We start from the raw sequence: 19,936 nt of genomic DNA, 5'->3' as shown, positions 1-19,936 counted from the left end.
CGTGCCGCAGCCCCCTGTGTGTCTCCCGCCGTCCCTGTCCAGATAATAAGCCGTCAAAGGGAGTTTAAAAATATCCCACGTAAGCCCCTTCTCTGTGCTGCATTCAGGGGTCAGGGGGATATGACAAATGGCAGTTAAATGTAACTGCTTGAAAGGAGCTTCCCTCTCTGCCTCCATCTCACACACACACACACACACACACACACACACACACTCTGGCCCGGCCTGCGGGGGGAGGGGGTATTAGCATATGAAATAATAATAATAAAATCAAAACACCCGGCGTTTTCCTTCCTTCCCCTCTGCAAAACAAAGGGGAGGAAGTGTGTGTGTGTGTGTGTGTGTGTGTGTGTGCGCGTGTGTGTGTGTGTGTGTGCGCGCACGCACGTGTGAGTGTGTGCGTGTGTGTCATTGAATGTCCTTTCACGTTTCCTGCCCTGCACAGTCATTTTCTCACCTGCTTCGCTCCAATCGGAGATGATGGTGGTGATGATGATGATGATGATGATGATGATGATGATGATGATGATGATGATGATGATGATGATGATGATGATGATGATGGTCTGTCACGATGCAAGACTCGCTCTCTGTCTGTTCCTCTCTTTCTATTTCTCTCTCTCTATCTCTCTTTATCACTTACAGCTTTCAACCCTTGTTTGACTTCTTCCCTTCGTTTGGGCTCTTCCCTTCATTGGCCGCCGGAGCCAATCACCTACCTCCATCCAACCTTCCCCTCTCACATGGACTTCCTGTGTCCTACTTCCACAAACCGGTCTCTCCGGTCTTCCTCTAGTCCTCCAACCTTCTATCCAGATCTTCCCCATCCCTCCTCTGTCTACCTCCCAAAAGATCTTAGTCTGACTTGTATCTCCAGAACATGTGCCGTCCCCTCTGGTGGACACGTTCCTGATCCTCTCCGCCCTCCTCCTCTCTCCCAACGAGGATCTCCACATCCTCTCCTGGCTGCTCGCACCACCATCTTCTACACCTTCTTCTATCGCCCCTTCCACCTTTTACATCTGTTGCCTCGGACTGTTGAACCTCGGTTCTTCAGCTCCTCCACCTTCTTGCTGCTCCTTGTAGCCTCACCCTTCGACCCGTGTCCATCTCATTCACACACATGTATTCCCATCTGACCTTCACACCTCTGGCCTCTCCAGGTGTTCCTCTACCTGCTCCCTGCTCTCGCTGTAGATCACAACATCATCTGCAAACATCATCACATTCCCGTCAGCCTGTTCCGTCACCATAGCAAACGAAAGCCCTTTTAAAATTTGTCGGTCAATTTGATCGATACATTTTGATAAGGTACTTGGGAAGTACCCGTTTGGTACCTGAAAACCTTGGCATGACAAGTCGGGGCCAAAGTACGCACTCGAGTATTTTGGAGTTGCCATTGTAGAGTACAATAACCCCTTTGCTGCTTATAAGGAAGTACCAGGCTGAGTATGGTGTACTTCTTTGGCAGGTCGTAAGAACACACAGTATAGCGTTAGCTACTATCCAGTAAAATACACCCCAAACCTATTTTATTGTGTACATGCAGGAGTTGAGATACTTATGGTGCCATGTTGCAGTTGAAAGTTCTGGACTACAAAAATGTCTGGACAGCCGCGTGGCATTTGTTTGGGGTTATTTTTGTGTAACTCGCAATATGACACACAGCAGTATCGTATGCTTTCCAGGAGCATGCTCATTAGTTAGCTCGGCTCATTGTGGAGTACAATAAGCCCCTTGTTTTTATTTGAGCTTTTTATGTGAGCTTTGCCACCAATGAAGAGGTACTGGGATAGTGTATAGTGTGAGCAGAGTACTTTTTTCTATGAAGTAGTACTTTTCCCAACTGGTGCTATGTTATAGTTGAAAGTTGTGGACTACAAAAATGTGGACACCCGTGTGGGATATGTTTTCTTTTTGTTTTGTTTTGTTTTTCTGTGTGTTTGTGTGTGTTTGTTTCACTCGCAATATAACACAAAGCAATATCGTATGCTTTCTGAAAGCTAGCTTAGCAGTTAGCTTAGCAAAAGCTTAGCTTAGCCTACATGTTGATGCCTACCCACAAGAGGACCCGCCCCTCTTGTGGGTAGGCATCAACGTCTAGCTAGCCCCCTCCGGAATGGTCAGGTCATCCCGTCCCTGCCCCACCCAGTTACCTGCACCTCTGCCGTTGCCATAGCAACCCACGCCAAGGGAAAGATGACGCCACGATCAAAGAGATACCGGCAGACGGGAATCCCGGCAGACGGTTGCAGTCCGGTAAAAGTATATCTGTGCGCTGGACCCACACCCACAAGACATCTGATGTCATCCACCCCCCCCCGCAACGCTAAATTAGATTAGCATCTGATGTTGGGGCGACCTGAAGAAATGGACATTGATCCAATTAACCCTGCCCGCAACTCTCCTTTCATTGCACCCCCCCCCCCCCCCCCGTCCTGCTGCACCCCCCCCTCACGCCGCCATCAAGTGTCTTCCAGTAAATCATCCTGAGCCAATTTTACTTTCTTTTTTCTTTCTTTCAAGCAAGGAATTAGCGTCTAGAATGAGAGGCGGGTCGTTCAATTAGACCCATCCAATTAGAGGAGGGAGGGTCGGGGGGTCATTGTGTGTGTGTGTGTGTGTGTGTGTGTGGGGGGGGGTGATATGGATTGTCTTGCGTGAGAAGACTGAAGACGAAGGGTCTCATCGAGTCACGAGTCGGGGGGTCGAGTTCTTATCCTTGCGGCAAAAGAACAGGAGAGTTGCTTCATTTCCCTCGTGCCAAGATAGTTCCTGGTTCCCATGGCGACAACGGGGCTTAATGTTCTTCATGTCCTGATTGACAGGCGGCCTGTCAAAATTAAATCCCGCTTCCAGAATCTTTTCATGTCCATTTCCTTTATGGGGACTTCTGTTTTTGTGAGCACCGGATTTTGCAATCAACGTTAAAGCAGCATGATTGACAGCTGGGATCGACCAATCAGTGTCAGTTGATGAAGAGAAGAATATTCGGTCACTCCCATCCAGAACATCCCATCCGAACTCGACGGTTGCCAGGGATACGAAAACCGCCCCTCCAATAAACACGGGAATCACCTTTAAAAAAAAAAAAAAGTTGATATTTTACTATTTTACAATAAAAAAATAATAAATAAAGCACATAAATAAAATTGGATAAATAAAGTAATTGAACTGCGATCGATTTGCAACCGGTCCAAGTCGAACCCAAGCCTCCCACACAGTGAGGCTTTGAAATATGAAATAAAAACATGAAACTTATAAAAACATGAAAATGATAAAAATGTTTTTAAAGAAATTCCCCTGGATAAATAATCAATAGACAAATAATATAAAAGGAAGAAATAAAAAATACATAAATAACATGAGCAAAATATGCACACAAAGAAATAAATAGATAAATCACATAAATGAAGAAATACTAGATACATAAAATAACATAAAATTACGCGAATAAATAACATAAAATGAAGAAATAATGAAGAAATGAATGACTTAAAATAAAGATTAAATTAAAAAACAGCATTAATTAAAGATATCATAAATTAATAAAGGGCATTGGTGATGGATGGATGAATGAATGAATGAATGAATGAATGCAAAGTCAAATGTGGATTTGAAAAAATTTCCTCCAAAAAGACATGTGAGTTAAGAAAAAAAGAAAGAAGAGTAAAATTTAATTTACTGAAAATCTAAGACAGATTGTTTTGAAAATATTGAAATAAAAAATACAATTTGGTGAGCAATGAAAAAAGAAAAAAAAGACTGGTAGCATTTAATTTAATTTAAATCCAAAGATGATTGTTTGGAAAATATTTCAATAAAAAATGAATATGGTGAACAAAGAAAAATGAAAAAAAAAGCTCAGTAAAATTTCATTTCATTTAAATCTAAAAAAAGATTGTTTGGAAAATATTTAAATGAAAAATGAATTCAAATGAAACAAGACGATCAGCGGGCAAAAAAAAAAAAAAGGGAAAGTAAATCCAAATCCGTCTTTATGGAAGGATGGCAGGGTGTTCCTTGTCTTCTTTAGTTCTTAATGTACAAAATGTCCTGCCACATAACCACACGTGGCGAATTGATGGCGGGCGGAAAGTGGGAACAAAAAAACCTGCGTCCATTAGGAGAGCATGGCGGGACGGAGGAGCTGATTGGATCATGTGACAGGAAGTGACAGGAAGTGAGTCGTTACAGTTTCCCCTTCACGCCCTCAGCTAGCAGTGCTAATCTGAGCTAGCATAGAGACACACAACGTCCTCCTGCTACACCCAGTGGGTCAGAGGTCAGGGGTCGCAGCAGGGGTCCAGTGTGTGTATGTGTATGTGTGTGTGTGTGTGTGTGTGTGTGTGTGTGTGTGTGTGTGTCCATGTATGCGTAAGTATGCACGTCTCTTCAGTGTGTTTTTTTTCTACACTATTCTTAAATACATGTGGTCAAGGAATAGAAACATTTACATAAATAATTTAAAAGAAAATGATAAAAAATATAAAGGAATATTCCTTAAAAATCTGGGAAAAATGTGTTTCAATCAGCTTGTTTTATTAGAATTTAATGAAATGATTCAAAACTCACCCAGACAGTAATTAGACATGTGGTAAAAATAATAATATTCTTAATATATTCATAATATATGGTAATATTCATGATGTAAAAAATAAAAATTGACAGTTACATAAAAGCTATATTGGCAAAAAAGGCATTTCTCAAAAATTGGGAAAAAACACTTAAAAACTCTTAATTTGCAGTGTAAATGTTCAATTAGATTTTAATTGAATGACTCACCTGAAAGTTTTGAAAAAATATTCTGGATATTTTTATAATAATATTGTTATATTTAAGATGAAAAAAAACAGTAAATTAACACAAAATAAATAAATTGGTAACAAAAAAATGGACGTAAGAAATGTTTTAAAATGATCTGGACTCTCATCTGGAAACATGATAAGAAATTATAAAAGTAGAAAAATACAACATCATCTAATAACCATCATCAAATAAAATAGAATAGAAAATTGAATACAAATTGATACATGAATGAATAAATAATAAATTGTAATCCGCAGCATTTGAAGACCATTTATCCTCTCATTCCTTCTTCATATGATAATGATTATAATATTTTTTTAGAATTATTACTAATAGTATGATAATACATTTTATTTAAGGCACCTTACTTGACACTCAAGGGCACAGATATGTACATATACACAAAAAATACACATATAAAGGGAACAATAGAAATAAAAAACAATAACAGTCAAAACGGTAGAAAAGAAAGAACAAAAGGAAGAATAATAACATGTAATTATTAAAAAAAAAAAAAATCTAGACGTCATATGGAAGCTTCTAGTGCAGGATCTGGTCCGAGCGCTGGGTAAAGGGGTTCTGGGGGGGGGGGGGGATATGGGGGTTCACCTGGAACCGGTGGAAAAAGTCACCTGACTGCTCCCCCCAGAGGCTACAAGCGCTGGCAGCTGGTGGGGGGGGGGTTGTCACACTTGAACAGTGTGTCCATTGGGAGCGCAACGCATTCAGGGCACACACACACACACACACACACACACTCCAGCGCCGCAATACCACCTCCTCGGATTAGAGTGAGTGAGCTCAAGCTGCTGACAGCGGTGGCAGAGGGGGAGGGGGGGTGGAAGGAAGCGAAGGGGGGTCTGGAGCCCCAGAGCTGCAGCTTTTCTTACACGGCAGAGGCTGTCAGAGGCAAGGCTGCACGATTATTAATCCTACCAATCAGAAGAATCTACAAGCGATCGTCCATTGATCGACCACGTGATCCAATTAACCCCCCCCCCCCCCATCTCCCCCCCACCTCAATTACGGAGCGAATTGAATTTAATCCTGCGGATCTCAGCCGACCGTGTCCCCCACTCGCCGGCAGCAGCCCACCGCAATTTGTTTACAGACGCTTCGTTAGTGTGTTTATAAGAGTGTAATAACACTGTAATAACTGTGTTATAACAGCAAAGCCGGGCTAATACTCAAAATGGTAGCAATTGGCCGAAAAATCGTGGGATTCTCCGTAAAATACGCTCATAGGAAGCGAACACCTCCACGAGGAGCGAGTGGAGGACCTGGAGTTTGAAGGGGTGACCTTGAAGGGGTGACCTTGGAGAGTATGGACGGACAGACGGATGGGCAGGCTGTTGAATCTTTTCTTTTCAACATTTTTTTATTTACATTCCTCCTTCCCTCTATCCATCCCTCTTCCAACACACACAAACACCGCCAACGTTAATCACACCATTACCAGCGACGACGGCCGGAAAGAAAAAGAAAAAGGCCTTCTGTTTGTTTTTGTTGTTCCCTGATCACCGGGGACGTCCTCCTCCTCCTCCTCCTCCTCCTCCTCCTCCTCCTCCTCCTCCTCCTCTTCTTCTTCTTCTTCGGTCTGAAGGCTGCTTCTGTCACATCTCGCTCCGGGACGTGGGGGGGGGGGGGGGGGGGGGGGGGGGGGGGGGGGGGGGGGGGGGATGAAAGGGGGAGAAAAGGAGGAGGAAAAGGGGAGTAACAGAGGGGGGTCCAGCATCAAGACAATTCCTGGAACGCCGTCTCCGATGTCTTGCCAGAGAGACATGGATGACATTGAAAGCAAGGCCAAACAAAAAAAAAAAAAAAAAAAGCCTGTGTGTGTGTGTGCGTGTGTGTGTCAATTCATTGCCTTTTAAAAAAACAACAAAAAAAAAAAAACGCAGCATTTGTTGATGGCCCTTTAAAAATGAATAAAGGAAACGACCTGAGAATCACATTTGAAAGCGATGAGAAATAAACAAAAATAAATAGACGACTGAGGAAAGACATGTGGATATGAGTGACTTTGAATGATAAGAAACACTTTAAATGGACAAAAAAAAGATGTAATAGAAAAACAAAATACAATGAGATTGCCTCGAAATCAGCCCCCCCACCTTCAAAATAAAATACCAGAACGTTTCTCGAAATAAGCGGCAATTTATCCTCTTTCAAAATAAACAGCAGGAAACTGCCTGAGAACCATCCTGAACCCCCCATCGTTCAAAATATAACACGAAGAAATTTGACAATAAATGATAAAAACAGTTTAAATGGCCAAAAAATAATAATGTAATGAAAAATATAATAGCAGGTAATTGCCCGAAAAAACAAATTGAAATATCCGTAAATTGCCTGAAAATCATTAGGAATTTATCCTCCTCGAAAACAAACAGGAAAAAAAAATTAAATATGAAGAAAAGTGAATTTGATACAAAACCGTTTAAATTGATTAAAAAGAAAAACAATATGATGAAAAAGTAATATTGCCTGAAATTAGCAAGAATTTCCTCCCCGCTGAAATAAAATATCCGGCATTGCCTGGAAATCCATCTAAAATTAAATCAAATACGAAGAAATTCCCTAAAAATCAGCAAGAATGTCCCCCTCCTTCAAAATAAAATAGTATGAATTGCCTGAAAGTCAACAGACAGCCCCCTTCAAAATAAAATACCAGGAATTGCCAAAAAAGCATGATTTAACAAAATACAAAATATAATAGACAGATAAAAAATGAAAATCTGCAGGAATTTATCCTCCTCTAAAGTAAAATACCAGGAAATTTCCTGATAACCGGTCCAATCCAAAGAAACGTGACTGAAAGATAAAAAATAAAAAAATAAAAAAATGATAAAAAAATGAAATACCAAATAATTGCCTGAAATAAGCAAGCATTTCCAACCTGCCAAAATAAAATACCCCCTTCAAAATAAAAAACAAAGAAATGTGACTTTGGATGATAAAAACAGTTTAAATGGACAAAAAATCCATATGATGAAATAGTAAAATACCAAGAAATGGCCCGAAATTAGCAAGAATATCCACCCCATCAAAATAAAATACCAGGAAATTCCCTTTAAATCCATCCAAAATCAAATAAAATTACCAAGAAGTTCCCTGAAAATCAAATAACACACCAGGAAATTTGTTTTCCACCCCTTCAAAATTAAATGTCCTTTAAAATTATGAGAAAGAAAAATATTTCCATAGCAGCAGAACCAGAAAGGCTTCTGAAAAGTAAAAAGAGTAAGTCTTCCCTCTGAAAAAAGAAGAAAAGAAAAGAAAAGAAAATGTAAAAAATGTAAAAAGACAGAGAAAATGGGAAAAGAGGGTAGTTTGAGCAAACCTGAAGGCTTTTCTGCCCCCGAATCAGCATCGTGCTGAGAAAACACACCTCTGATTGGAGTTAAGTGCACAGACGTGGGGCTCCGCTTTATCTGGTCCACTTTACACACTCACACACACACACACACACACACACACACATACATAAACTCATGCAGTGCATAATGGATTTTTAACAGGGAGTGTGTGTTGCGTGTCGCTGCCAGGACGATGCTTCCATTAAAACACTCTTTGTCCATTATGCTGTTCGTTGCTGTTGTTCCACCTCGCGTTCATCACATACACACGCACACACACACTCACGCACACACATGCACACACTGTAATCGTGACCTAAAATTCACTTTCAAATCAGAAAAAGAAAAGACAGAGAAAAATAACTGCAAGAAACAGTTGCAGGTCGATGTCTGTGCGTGTGTGTGTGTGTGTGTGTGTGTGTGTGTGTGTGTGTGTGTGTGTGTTAGATCCCTTTCCAATCTGTGATACTTCCTGGGTTGTGAGTGTGTGCATGATTCTGTGTGTGTGTTTGTGTTGTGTGTGTTGATAATACATATGCATGAAAATATAATGTCATCCAAATAATAAAAATAATGATAACAGTTTTCCTGAAAGTGCGAAAAGCATCTTAAATTTACTCCAAATCATTAAAGGAAGCCCTAATTCATAAATAAATAAATGATACATATGCATAGAAAATCCTAAAGATTAAATAGAATAAAATCCAAATGAGTTACTATAAAGTATTATTGATATAGTATTAAATATAATGATTATATAATAATTGTCTTGAAATTAGCAAAAATACTAAAAAGATTGTCCCAAAGCTAATTTCGGCAACATAAATTTGTAAATAAAAAGTAAATAATACATGTTCAAAGAAAATGATGACAAATATATAGCATTTAATCCGAATTATAATATTAAAGTAAATATAATTTATCAAAAATGCTAATGCTAAATGCTAATAATAGTTGTCTTGACATTAGAATGGAAAGTATTTTAAAATTACTGAAAATGCTGTTTTCGAGTCTGGAAAATTGTTGACTACAAATCATATGATATTGATTATTTGAATATTTATTAGAATTATTAGAAAAAAAATCAAAAAACCTTCACAGTTTAATCCGTGGGGATTAAAAAGAGGACATGATGGCCCGGATCTCCCTCCAGGATGCCTTTTCATACAGATTCCCATCGCTAATCAATGACCTGCAGATCAATACCCCGCAGCGCCTTCAGTCCCCCCAGCGTCCTGGTGTCGTGTGATTGGCTGCAGAAACACACACACACACTTACAGATGAATGGTGTGTAAAAGTGTCGCTCCTGTCCAGAGCCCGGCGACGCGCTGCAGGATGAGGCTGCTGTGGAAGTCTCTGGACAAGATGAGGTGTCTGAGGAAGCGCTCCGCCATCCCTCTGCTGGGCTTCCTCATCGCCTTCCTCCTCTTCCTCAACCTCTACATGGAGGACGGCTATGCGCTGGTGAGCCCGGGATGAGGGAAGGGGGAAAAAAAAGAACAAAAAAAGTCAGATCCGGAAGAATACTTCATTTATTTATTTATTTATTTATTTATTATTGTTTTTTTTTCTTTTATGTATTTATTTATTCAATTTTTACGCTTTTATTTATTTATTTGTAATTATTTATTTATTTTAGTAATTTTTTAAAAAAATGTTTATTTTATGTTATTTATTCATGGATGACTCCAATCTGGTGTTGCATTTTTTGCTACTTGTTCAATGATTTTCTTTGTAATTATTATATCATATATTCTGAGGATAATACTACACATGTTGATTTCTTTTTATAAGTATTCATTTGGTAAAGTATGTCAATTAATTCTGTCATTTCATTTTTTTTTTGTTTAATTTCATTTTTTTGTATTTTTTTTACATATTGATTTAATATTGATGAATCCAGTCTGGCTTTGCATTTCCTGTTAATTTATTATCATATTATTATTAAGAATAAGAATAAGAATCAGAACAACTTTATTTATCCCAAAGGTAATTGTGCCAGAGTCACAAGAAAAAAATAAGAAAAGAAAAAGGAAAATAAGAAGAACATAACAATAATATTATTATATTAATATTATTATATTATTATATAATATATAATATTTATATGTATTTTATATATAAATTTTATATATATTTATTATTATCTAATGATTATATAGATTACTTAAATATGCATTAATCCAGTCTGGCTTTGCATTTCCTGTTTATTTATTATCATATTATTATTAAGAATAAGAATAAGAGTAAGAGCAACTTTATTTATCCCGAAGGTAATTGTTGTGCCAGTTACAAGAAAAAAAAAGAAAAGAAAAGAAAAGAAAAAAGAAAACAAGAAAAACATAACAATGATATCATTATATTAATATTATTATATTATTATATAATATATATATTATATATGCATATTATATTACATCAATATTGTTATATTAATTCCATCATTATCATCCGTGTGAGAAAACCAAAAACACACCTTTTTTTTTTGTCCCATTTTTTTCTGAAACATTATCCTGAAAAGTGCAGAAAATATTCAGAAAACTTTCAAGTCCTTGATTTTTATGTTACATGTATTTATTAATTTTCAGAAGAGTGTAATAGCAGTGCAGTACCTGGCCGGGATGTGTTTGATGTAACCGTGTTGCGTTCGCGTTCCCCCCAGGAGGAGGACAAGCGTCAGCTGAGGGACTCGTCGGCCCATCCCCCCAGCTCTGAGCGCTACGTGCACACCTTCAGAGACCTCAGCAACTTCTCTGGGACCATCAACGTCACGTACCGCTACCTGGCCGGGACGCCGCTCAACCGCAAGAGTGAGTGCTGATGCAGAAAGTGGAACGCAGTACATTGTCTTCGTGTTGCCGTCAGGGACTCCCAAAAAGTTCTGGGGGAGAGGAAAGCTAGAGCCACCTCCGACCTTCATGATCTTGATCTTCTCTCCGTTCACAGAGTTCCTCACCATCGGACTGTCGTCCGTCAAGAGAAAACGAGGGAACTACCTGCTGGAGACCATCAAGTCCATCTTCGATCAGTCCAGCTACGAGGAGCTGAAGGAGATCGTGGTGGTGGTCCACCTGGCCGACTTCGATCTGGCCTGGTGCGAGAACCTGGTCCAGGAGATCACCAGGAAGTTCTCGCACCACATCATCGCCGGACGCCTGCTGGTGATCCAAGCTCCCGAGGAGTACTACCCCTCGCTGGACGGCCTGAAGCGGAACTACAACGACCCGGAGGACAGGGTCCGCTTCCGCTCCAAGCAGAACGTGGACTACGCCTTCCTGCTCAACTTCTGCACCAACCTGTCCCACTTCTACATGATGCTGGAGGACGACGTGCGCTGCTCCAGGAACTTCCTGACGGCGCTGAAGAAGGTGGTCACCTCCCGGGAGGGTTCCTACTGGGTGATGCTGGAGTTCTCCAAGCTAGGCTACATCGGGAAGCTGTACCACTCCAGGGACCTGCCCCGCCTGGCCCACTTCCTGCTCATGTTCTACCAGGAGATGCCCTGCGACTGGCTCCTCATCCACTTCCGGGGCCTGCTGGCCCAGAAGGACGTGATCCGCTTCAAGCCCTCGCTCTTCCAGCACATGGGCTACTACTCGTCCTACAAGGGCGCCGAGAACAAGCTGAAGGACGACGACTTCGAGGAGGACTCGCTGGACATCCCGGACAACCCACCGGCCAGCCTCTACACCAACATCAACGTCTTCGAGAACTACGACGCCGCCAAGGCCTACAGCGCCGTGGACGAGTACTTCTGGGGGAAGCCGCCGTCCACCGGCGACTTCTTCGTCATCGTCTTCAACAAGCCCAGCCGGATCAGCAAAATCAGGATCGCCACCGGCACCGACGACCGGCAGAACGACATCCTCCACCACGGGGCGCTGGAGGTCGGCGAGAAGCCGGTGGGGACCAAGAAGGGCAAGCAGTGCTCCTCTTACATCACCTTGGGGGAGTTTAAGAACGGCAATGTCGAGGTGCAGGACGTCGACCACAAGATCGCATTTGACATTGAGTGCATTCGCATCGTGGTGACAGCCAATCAGAAGGAGTGGCTCATCATCAGGAGTATAAGTTTATGGACGACTTCCCCCCCCAGCCAATGAGGGCCGAGCTCCGAGGGGCTCTTAGTAGAATCGCAGAGGCGAGAGACCGTTTTCTTACTGCTACAGTCACTGACTCGTGTATGTCTTTCCAGGTCTGTTTATCTATTTGTTTTTCTGTGTATTTATTGATTGCCGAATCAATCTTTAGTTTGTTTTTGATACCGCCAGGTCGTAAAAGCCTCAATGCAGCATCTCCCCGGGGGCTGCTTCACCCGACCTCAGCGCACTGATGCTTGGAATGTCCCGTGCCCCGTCAGCGAGTGCTTTTTGTGTTCTTCCGTTGTAGCCCCGTGCCGGCGCCCGTGACCTCGAGCTGAGCGACAGCTCCACTCCGTCACCCCCTTCCTCGCCCGAATAGAAAGTCTCACCAAAGACCAAATCCAAGTCAACTCTACTAACAAGTACTCTTTGAGGGAACTCCCAAATAACTGCACTTCTGGCTGACTGACGAGACCGGACAGGGATCTCCTCGGACTTTGATTATTTGTAGATAACATCGTGGTCTGTAGCGGGAGCAGGTGCTGGGAGAATCTAGAGAGGTGCTGCTCCTCCACCTGCAGAAGAAAGGTAAGCTACATGTCAAGAAAGAGTACTTGTTTGAACAGGAAGGGACTCAGGTGGAAGGGTGAGGCTACAGCAGGTGGAGATAAAGGAGGTGGATTAGAGACACTGAGGAGAAGATCGGAGGCGTGAGAAGGATGAATGGGATCACGAAGATGGCCATCAGAGAGATGGAACATGGTGGACGATCTGGAGATAAAGTCAGACTGAGATGGTTTGGACATTGACAGTGGAGGGTTGGTGGAGATCTGGGGAGAAGGTTAAAGTTGAAACTGTTACGAAGGAGGTCTAGAGGAGAACCAGAAAGGGAAAGATGATAGGAAGTTAGTTGATGTGAGAGAAGAGGATGCAGATGGAGGCCGGTGATTGGCTGTGGCGACCCCTGAAGGGAGGAGGGCCAAAGGAATAGAGGTTTTGCGAGAAACAAGCAGCAAATACTCGCTAGCAGCTTCTGTTGACAATAACAAATCTATCAAATTCAAAGATTAACTCGTTATTGTCATCTTCACACGACTCCTTCATCGACTTTTAATCCCTGACCTTTAGATCAGACCAAGATTATGTCCAGGTCCCAAAGCGACCCTGTCTCGGACTGCTTAACCCCTGGTCCACTTCACTTCAGCCGTTCCCCTGTGGCTGTGATTGGCTCATCGTGGCTCGTCGTGCAGTCCTACCGTTCCCATTGGACAAATGCTTTTCCGACCGGGGAACTCAGGTGTTGCATCGCAGTCGAAGAATCCGTAAACCAGGGAAAGAAGGACAATTCAGGACCAACAGTCTCCCAAAGTTGGGTAGACTATGAGTCGTGTCATCGAATGTAAACGGGAAGTCCCACCTTTTTCTCTTTCTAGGTCAAACCTAGAAGAAGTCGTGGATTCTGTACACAGAACCCGAAGGTGACCCAACTTCCTGTGATTCTGAAGGTCCACCGCAGTATTGCAGGTTCAGCAGCTTCATACCGACGTCTTTACAGAACTGAGTTTTACTTTTCGGAAACAGAAACCCAATATCCGATGGAACCACTCCGATCCATAATGTCCAACAAACACAGCTAATAAAGCGGTAATGCCTTTTCCCTTGGGAGGCCTCCACGGCCTCGAGACACCCATCAAGGAAACGTTGACCCCCAAATTAGCTGCGCTAGCATCCTTGTGAGAAAACAGTGCGCAGAACAGGAAAACCACCAGAACCTTTCAGCCACTTTTTGGTTCCCGAAGGCGGAGCAATGTGACAGTGGGGTCACGACGTCCAACATAAGGCTCCGGGTGACACCAAAACCACGTTAGATCGAGGATGGCGGAATAACTCGTCTCTCTTTGAACACGTCCCCCTCCACCTCCCCCCTCCTTCCAACCCATTCCCGTCCTTTTGCTAACCTCGCCGTGGGTTCAATGACAGAATTGAAGAAGCGCCGCCGCCGCCAGCCGATAAGAAGTCTTCAAAAGAACCTCCTGAGCGCTCGCTATCGGGCTCCTGTTGGACTCTGTCCGTCTGAATGGTTGGAGGAACAGCCGTCGGCAAAGGGGGGGCCGGAGACCCCATCGCTTTCTCTCCCCTCGAAAGTAAAACGCCTACCGCGGCTATTCTTCATGACTGATAAAGACCCCCACTCCACCTCCACCTTGTCCCCATTTGTCCCTTAATTATGTTCCTCCTTGAGAAGCATTAAAGTACCAGAGGGCATGTTAGTTATTTTAGCCTCGAATCCTCTTCTTCTTTTTCTTCATCTGCTTCAGCCAGGTCGCACCGCGAGTCGCAGAGATACGCTACAGACCCCTATAGCTAAAGAAGACCTCCCCGATGCAATTGAAGACTTCAGTTCCCCCACCCTACCCCCCTAACCCCGGCCGCCGCCGGGAAAGACGGATTAGCTTATCTCACGTGCTAATGAGACACGACTCCAAATGAGAATTGAATGGCGGCTGAGCTAACGGCTAAGCTACCGTCCCCTCCGCCTCGTTTCGTTTGTTTGTTTTTTTTCCCGCCAGATGCTAATGCCGCGAGAAAAGCCCCCCCGACCCTCCACCCCCAGCGGGGTCGTGCGTCGACAAGGAGGACGACATTTGTTTTCAGCCGTCTTCTCCAGGAGCAGAGATTAGATTGGGCGCTGAAGAATGCACCATCTTCCTCTCGCTATCCCTCCCTCCCTCGCTTTCTTTCTCCCTCTCTCTCCTGCCGCAGCACAATTTTCCCGGAGTAAATTGCTCTGTTTGCCTCGACACTCTCAACACCAGCAAAACAACATCTCCCCCGGAGCTATAGGATCTCAATTCCTTCTTCCCCCTCCGCCTGTTCCACCCACCCGTGTCTTTCGCAACACCACTCTCTCAACACCCTTTTCTGTGATGACCCCCTCATCCCCACCGCACATCCCCCGCCCATTCGGTCCAGTTGGAAGTGTCCAGATCCCTCGGGTTATCGGGCGAATCGAAGAGAGCGGCGCGAAACACAGGGGGATAGTTTGATTCCGTCCTGCGAGTGCCGTCCGGGGGACCGAAGTGAAAACATCCCCCAAAACACCAGTGCGCTCCAATGGGAATGTGTTTTGCATTAGCCACATGTGCTACGTCATTGGCGCGACTTATGTATGCTTCCCGGCCCAGCGGAATAAAGAGGCAAATGTTGAGATGGTGAACCGAAGCAGGGTGGACGACATTACAGATGCCGCTGGTGTTTCGTTGGCGTTTTCCGAAGGCCACTTGTGACCTTTTTCCTGTTACCTTCCTGAACCCCCCCTTTACAAATCCCGACCCAGCCGTCGTGCCCACCCTGTGAAATAAAAACCGAGATGCGAGCCACCGCACAATCTGGCTTTTTGTTTTTTTTTTTGTTTTTCTTTTTGTTGCTCCTCCTTATCTCAGCATTTCCTTTCTGAGCGTCGCTATTCATTCCCGTAAATTATTCCAAAGCTCGTGCAGATCAGCTCTCCGGAGGTGCGGGGTTGGCAGGTTTGGGTGGGCGGGTCGCAAGGAGGGGGGGCTGAATGGATGATGTTTGGACGTGCCGCTGACACGGCGCCACGTGTGCGGCTTCCTTTATGATGCGCACGTGGGTTGCCAATTCAGCGAGACATGAGCGGCGAACGCATGGTGTCACCGCAACAAGAGGTCTTTTGCGATCAGCAGCGGAAACCCGATCAGCTGCGCTCGACACAAAAGCGCTGAATTTTTAACTAATGACATCTCAGCGAATAATGGTTTGCATGAAATCTCCATTATGATTTCCATGGAATGCTACGCTAAGGTAGAGAGTTTTTTATCTTGAACGGTTTCCTCAGCCCAATAAATGCGGTTATCTGTGCCTCGGTCAGAGCTTCCTGATTTGTTCCATTACGCTTTGTTGCTGAGAGGAGGCTAAATAACTAGGACGGCGACGGAACCACGGGCAGGTTCCTTTGCCATCCCAAACTTGTTCAAAAAAAAAATGCAGCTTGGACAGAGAACCGCCAGTTGAGTTACAGTTAGCTAACAGTGCAAAAGCCAGGGTTAAGGGTGGCGCCTCACAGCCAGGAGGAGCTAATCCCTTTCTCATCCCAAGGGTTCCAATAACCTAGGATGGTGGCGGAGCCATGAGCAGGTTCCTTCATTATCCTAGAACTTGTTAAAAAAAAAACCCGCAGCTCGGACAGATCGCCACCGGTCATGTTACCGTGCTTATAGTAATAGACGCTAACAGTGATAAAGGTCAGAGATGGAACCAGCTCTTTTTCATTTCTTGCCAGGAGGAAGCCAATCCCCCCCTGACATGGTGGGTTCAAATAACCTAGGATGCCGACGGTACCATGGCCAGGTTCCGTTCCCATCCTAAAACTTGTTTACAAACCCTGCAGCTCAGACAGAGCAGCACCTGTTGTGTTACAGTGCCCGTGCAAGAAGCTAACAGTGCTAAGATCAGAGCTAGAAGAGGGCCAATGTGGTGGGCGGGGCTTATTCCAGTTGAACTTTGCATCCGGACAATTTCTCCCATGTTTATTATCAATTTCCGGCGACATAGTTCACTTCTGTTCCTTGTCTTTTCAAATCCGCTGACTAACATCCAACAACGGTCGGATTGCAGTGACCACACATTAACTAGCTCCTTACTGGTAGCATGTTAGCTTGTTGTTATTCGCGTTATTTAAACAGTAACTAATGCCTTAAACTGCGACTGTAGGCTCTTCTACAACTGACAGGCCCCAAACTCTGAGCGTCCAATTAAGACCCTTGAGATTGTTGCTTGCTTGTTGTGTTGCCCCCGCCTCAATAAGACCTTAGTAAGTTATTACAGTCACAGAGATGCTTCCTGTTCTGGATTTGTGTCTGACAAGGCTCCATCCAGAGTTTCTACCAATGATCTCCTCTTCAGTTCTGTCTTCTCCCATTTTCATCTGCAGTCCAGTTTGGCTATGTTTCCCTCTGGCAACGATCGCTGTGACACGCCATGACGACGAGTGACATGTATCCACGGTAACTGAGGCCCACGTGGCTTGGAGGTAGTGACCGAGTGGAACTGGAGACACGACTCGGACGGGTGCTCGCATGTTCTGGACTGAAAACAGCGGACCTTGGCAGCTCCGACATGGTGACTCGGACTCCACTTGGCTTCCTCTTGAGTGACAGGTGACAGGAAGGACTGGGGATTCAAGTCGCCGCCGCCATTGCCGATTCAGACTCGGACCACGGCGGTGTCGAGACCGGAGCCTCGACTCAGACTCCCGACGCTCCGTGTGACGTGAACTCGGTCCGAGATTAGAGGGACTCGTCTCGAGTCGCATCTCAGGGATGATCTCCGCTGACTCTGGACCGGAGACCCAACCTTCACCCCCAGAATTAGGAACTCGGACGCGGCCTCAAACCAGGCGGGCGAGGACTCGGATTCCGGCAGAAGCGACTCGCGACTCCGCTCGATCTAAACAAACTCCCAGCCGAGTGGGAACACGTGGCTTGATGGACGAGCTTAAGATTCATGAAAGCAACTGCTCAAAAAAAAAAAAAAAAACCTTAATCCCGCAACGGGACCGCAGCCGAGTCCTACACTGAGTCCCGGCGGAGCATGTTTTATTTTTTTGTTTTCAAAGTGCATGAACGCGAGCGTTTCTTTTTCTCTTTCTCCGGTGGATTTAAAAAAGAAAAGAAAAAGAAATAGACCCCCCCCCCACCCCACCCCACTATACCCCAACCCTCTTCAACGTTTGGATCTATAAATTATTGTCAAGCTTCTGGAGCTGTGTGCGAGAGTGTGTGTGTGTGCGCACGCGCGTATGTGTGTGTGTGTGTGTGTGTGTGTGTGTGTAAACTGAGATGTCGTTCCTGTGTCCGCTTCACTTTCCATGGTTGGATTAATGGTACTGTACTGTAAGATGACATATATATATATACATATATATATATATATTATATTTTTTTACTTGTCTCATTTCAAACGTTGTACTGCATATATTGTATTTAAAATAGATTAAAACGAGTGAGTGGGCAACCATTCTCCCCCCGCGAGTGTGTTGTGTATCGACCGCCTAGACCGACAGCATCGAATATGTGTCGGCGGCGCCCGGTATGAATTTATTGCTTTTAAGAACTCCCGGAGGGAGCAAAAAAACGTCGACGTGAACACAAAACTAAAAGAAACTACAAAAATGGCGCTCTTTTTTTTTTGAATTACTGTTGCTGTTTGAAGCCTCCCTGTTGGGGGGGGACTAAATTGCATTCTGGATATCAATAATAGCCTGCAATCAGACGCAATTTACGGGTGCCATTCGTCTGTGCTGTGTGCCGCCCCCGTCCTTCGCCGCCATCATCGGTGGCGTCTCGGGAATGGCTCCTGGAAAAAAAAGAACAAGAACAAGAATGTGGCCACTATGATTACTGATATTTATCTGTGATGATAGCAGCAGGCTGGACCGCCATGATGGATGAGGGCAGATGCAGGATGCCGGGGAAAGAGCCTCCCGCAACCTTGAGGCGTTTTTTGAGATGGAAATCCAAGGGAAACTTTTGCACCTGCTTAATCGAGACTCGGAAAGCTAACGCATGTCAAGTGCGCTGATGACTGCAATTGAAATGAGCCCCGGTTCGTGGACCTCTATGGTGACTCGTGAAGTGACTTGGACTCGATCACAGTGGGGGCCGGATGAAGTGCAGATCCGCCAATCACATGGAACTCCAACAAGTCCAAATAGGACCATGGGACTTGAGTCTGACTTGAGCCTGGACAAGTGTTCTTTGATGGACAAGTCTAGACTTGGACTTGTTTGGTGACTGGAACAGAAGTCGAGGCACCGTCAATGAGACTTAACTTCAGTAGGACCAAATTCTACCTCTAGGACTCCAGTGGGACTCAACTTGGACAGCTCTTCTTTGGGGGACCAGACTAGACTTGGACTTGTTTGGCATCTCAAATGCTGAAGGCTGCAGATGAAGTTCAGGCCCACCAATCACATGGAACCATTTCATGTCGGACCGTAGAACTGGAGTCTGACTCAACCTAGACAGTTCTTCTATGTCGTACAAGTCCAAATTCGGACTTGTTTTGTCACTCGAACACTGAGGACTGCAGAGGAAGTGTGGGCCCGCCGGTCAGATGGAACTCCAATGGCAACAAATTGAATCACAGGAGAATGAGTCCAAATTATACTATTGTGACTCTGACTCGAGTCTGACTCAACCTGGACAGCTCTTCTTTGGTTGACCAGACCAGACTTGGACTTGTTGTGTGACCTGAACGCAGAAGCCCAGAGCAAGTTCAGGCCCGCCAATCAAACGAAACAAGTCTGAATTGGGCCATAGGACTCAAGTCTGACTCAACCTGGACAGTTCTTCTTCAGTGGACCAGACTAGACTTGGACTTCTTTGGCAACTCGAACACTGAAGGCCAGAATGAGGTTCAGGCCCACCAGTTAGATGGAACTCTGAGGTGTCCAAATTAAACTGCCAGGATGGCTGCACTTTGGTGAACCAGACTGGACTTGGACTTGCTGAGCGACTCATGACCCCCCTGAAGCTCAAGCACCGGGAATTGAGACACAGGAACTTGACCCAGATGTAACCCTGATGACTCAAACTCTAGTTTGAGACTCGAGAAGTTTTCTCAGACTTGCGTTCCACCTTGACGACTCAGACTCGACGAAT

General features: G+C 44.5%; 1 protein-coding gene across 3 annotated transcripts in view; it reads left to right on the top strand.

Moving 5' to 3' along the window:
• Positions 1–18,239, top strand: part of LOC147232416 (alpha-1,3-mannosyl-glycoprotein 4-beta-N-acetylglucosaminyltransferase C-like) — an 84,108-nt gene extending 65,869 nt beyond the window's left edge. The window contains exons 6-9 of one of the 3 annotated variants that reach the window (XR_015106355.1): positions 9,484–9,633; positions 10,832–10,979; positions 11,116–12,364; positions 17,206–18,239. Coding sequence is in view for 1 of the 3 variants with exons in the window: in XM_086149246.1 (XP_086005372.1) it covers positions 9,505–9,633; positions 10,832–10,979; positions 11,116–12,272 (1,434 nt within the window). In the remaining 2 variants the exon portion in view is untranslated. Of the gene's footprint in view, positions 1–9,483; positions 9,634–10,831; positions 10,980–11,115 lie in introns of all 3 variants that reach the window. The other 2 variants (XR_015106354.1, XM_086149246.1) reach the window with 2 other exon arrangements.
• The last annotated feature ends 1,697 nt before the right edge of the window (positions 18,240–19,936 follow it).

Source organism: Fistularia commersonii, chromosome 7, assembly GCF_037954325.1.
Source record: "Fistularia commersonii isolate RoL2024-O1a breed Wild chromosome 7, RoL_Fcom_v1.0, whole genome shotgun sequence".
NCBI lineage: Eukaryota > Metazoa > Chordata > Actinopteri > Syngnathiformes > Fistulariidae > Fistularia > Fistularia commersonii.
Note: the sequence above shows the minus strand (reverse complement) of the source record. Positions and strands in the feature narration are given on the sequence as shown.